Here is a 1,309-nt window from a genome sequence, read left to right as displayed (position 1 = left end):
CTCCCTGCCGGCCCTCAACCTCTCCTCCGTCAAGATGACCCCGCTCAAGTGTGCCGTGCTGGCCTCTGTCCTGGGCACCGCCGGGCACAAGGTGGAAGAGCTCAACCTGGCCCTGTGCCACCTCGACGCCGACAGCCTGCGGATGCTCTTCCCCATCCTGCTGCGGTGCAAGACGCTCCAGTTGAGTCCTGCTGGGGCCGGGCTGCGCCTGCACGCCGGGGCTTGCCTGGGCTTTGCCAGTGCCGGCTGCTTGCCCGGCGCCTGGGAGCTGCCAGCGCTGGGTGAGGGGCAGGGTCATCGGTGTGATCAGGCAGAGCCCCTTGCTGATGGAAGCAGCCTGTCTGCATGCAGCTGGGCCCTGCAGAGCTCTTGCAATGGCTCCTTGGATGGGGCTTCCCCCCTGCCCCACCCCAGCTTCCAGCCCCTGTTGTTTCTCCGGCTCTCCTTGTTAGATCAAAGGGCACCACAACCCGGGCAGGCCTCTGGGCACGATGCCGGCAGCTCTTGCGCGCCGGGTGCTGCAATATCGCCTTCCCCCAGGGGGTGGCGGGCCGCCATCAGGAGAGAGGACAAGGGGCATGGCTGCAATCCCACTGCCTCTTCTGGGGTGGGGGGCTGCTTGGGGCTGCTTCCCATGGTGAGGACCCCCATGGTCCTCCTCTCTGTACCGCGGAGCCTTGCTGTGTCCTCTGCCTGGCTGGGCCTGGCCAGTCCTCCTGCACTGGTGTCTCCAGAGCAAGCCCCAGCACCAGGGGCTGGTGCTGCCCAGTCCCTGGGGCTCAGCTGTGGTGCAGAGCACTCGCACGGTGCCTGCTGGGCCAGCGCTCAGGGGTGTCACACGTGCAACCTAGCTCATGCCCAAGAACGGGGCTGCCAGGCACGTCGGGGCTTGGGGAGCTGTGCTTTTCTGCCGGAGGGGCTGGGGGCTGGTTGGGCCCTGTGGACAGAGCTGGGAGGAGGCGCCAGGTAGGGAACGAGAGCGGATCAAGCCGAAGGGCAGGAGCATGAAGCCGGGGATGCACCGTGGGCAGGCAGGAGGAGGCTCTGGACTGCCAGAGCAGCCGGGGCTCTCTGGAGGAGGGTGTCTCAGGGTTTCGCTGCAGTGCAGAAGCTTTATGAACAGGGGTTAGGTGAGGCGGTGCCTGCAGGACCCAGGAGCAGGACCCAGGCACGTGGGCTGTAAACCCCAGATGAAGGTGCCCTGCCCTGGGGCTGCCCCAGGAGACGCCGTCCTCCCCTGGGCATCACCTCCTGGCCTGGCTGCAGAGCCTGGGCCCTTGTTGGGTGGTGGGGGCAGGAGGGGTCCGCT

At 67.2% G+C, this 1,309-nt stretch overlaps 1 protein-coding gene across 1 annotated transcript in view; it reads left to right on the top strand.

Annotated features, from left to right (window-relative positions):
* NLRX1 (NLR family member X1) overlaps window positions 1-1,309 on the top strand; it is an 18,781-nt gene that overhangs the window by 10,460 nt on the left and 7,012 nt on the right. Inside the window, exon 8 of the mRNA XM_019510349.1 lies at window positions 50-180. Within this exon, the coding sequence (XP_019365894.1) occupies window positions 50-180 (131 nt within the window). The remainder of the gene's footprint in view (window positions 1-49; window positions 181-1,309) is intronic.

This window comes from Gavialis gangeticus, unplaced genomic scaffold (assembly GCF_001723915.1).
Source record: "Gavialis gangeticus isolate Ggan-Ray unplaced genomic scaffold, GavGan_comp1, whole genome shotgun sequence".
NCBI lineage: Eukaryota > Metazoa > Chordata > Crocodylia > Gavialidae > Gavialis > Gavialis gangeticus.
The sequence above is the reverse complement of the archived record's forward strand: the minus strand, read 5'-3'. Positions and strand labels throughout refer to the sequence as shown.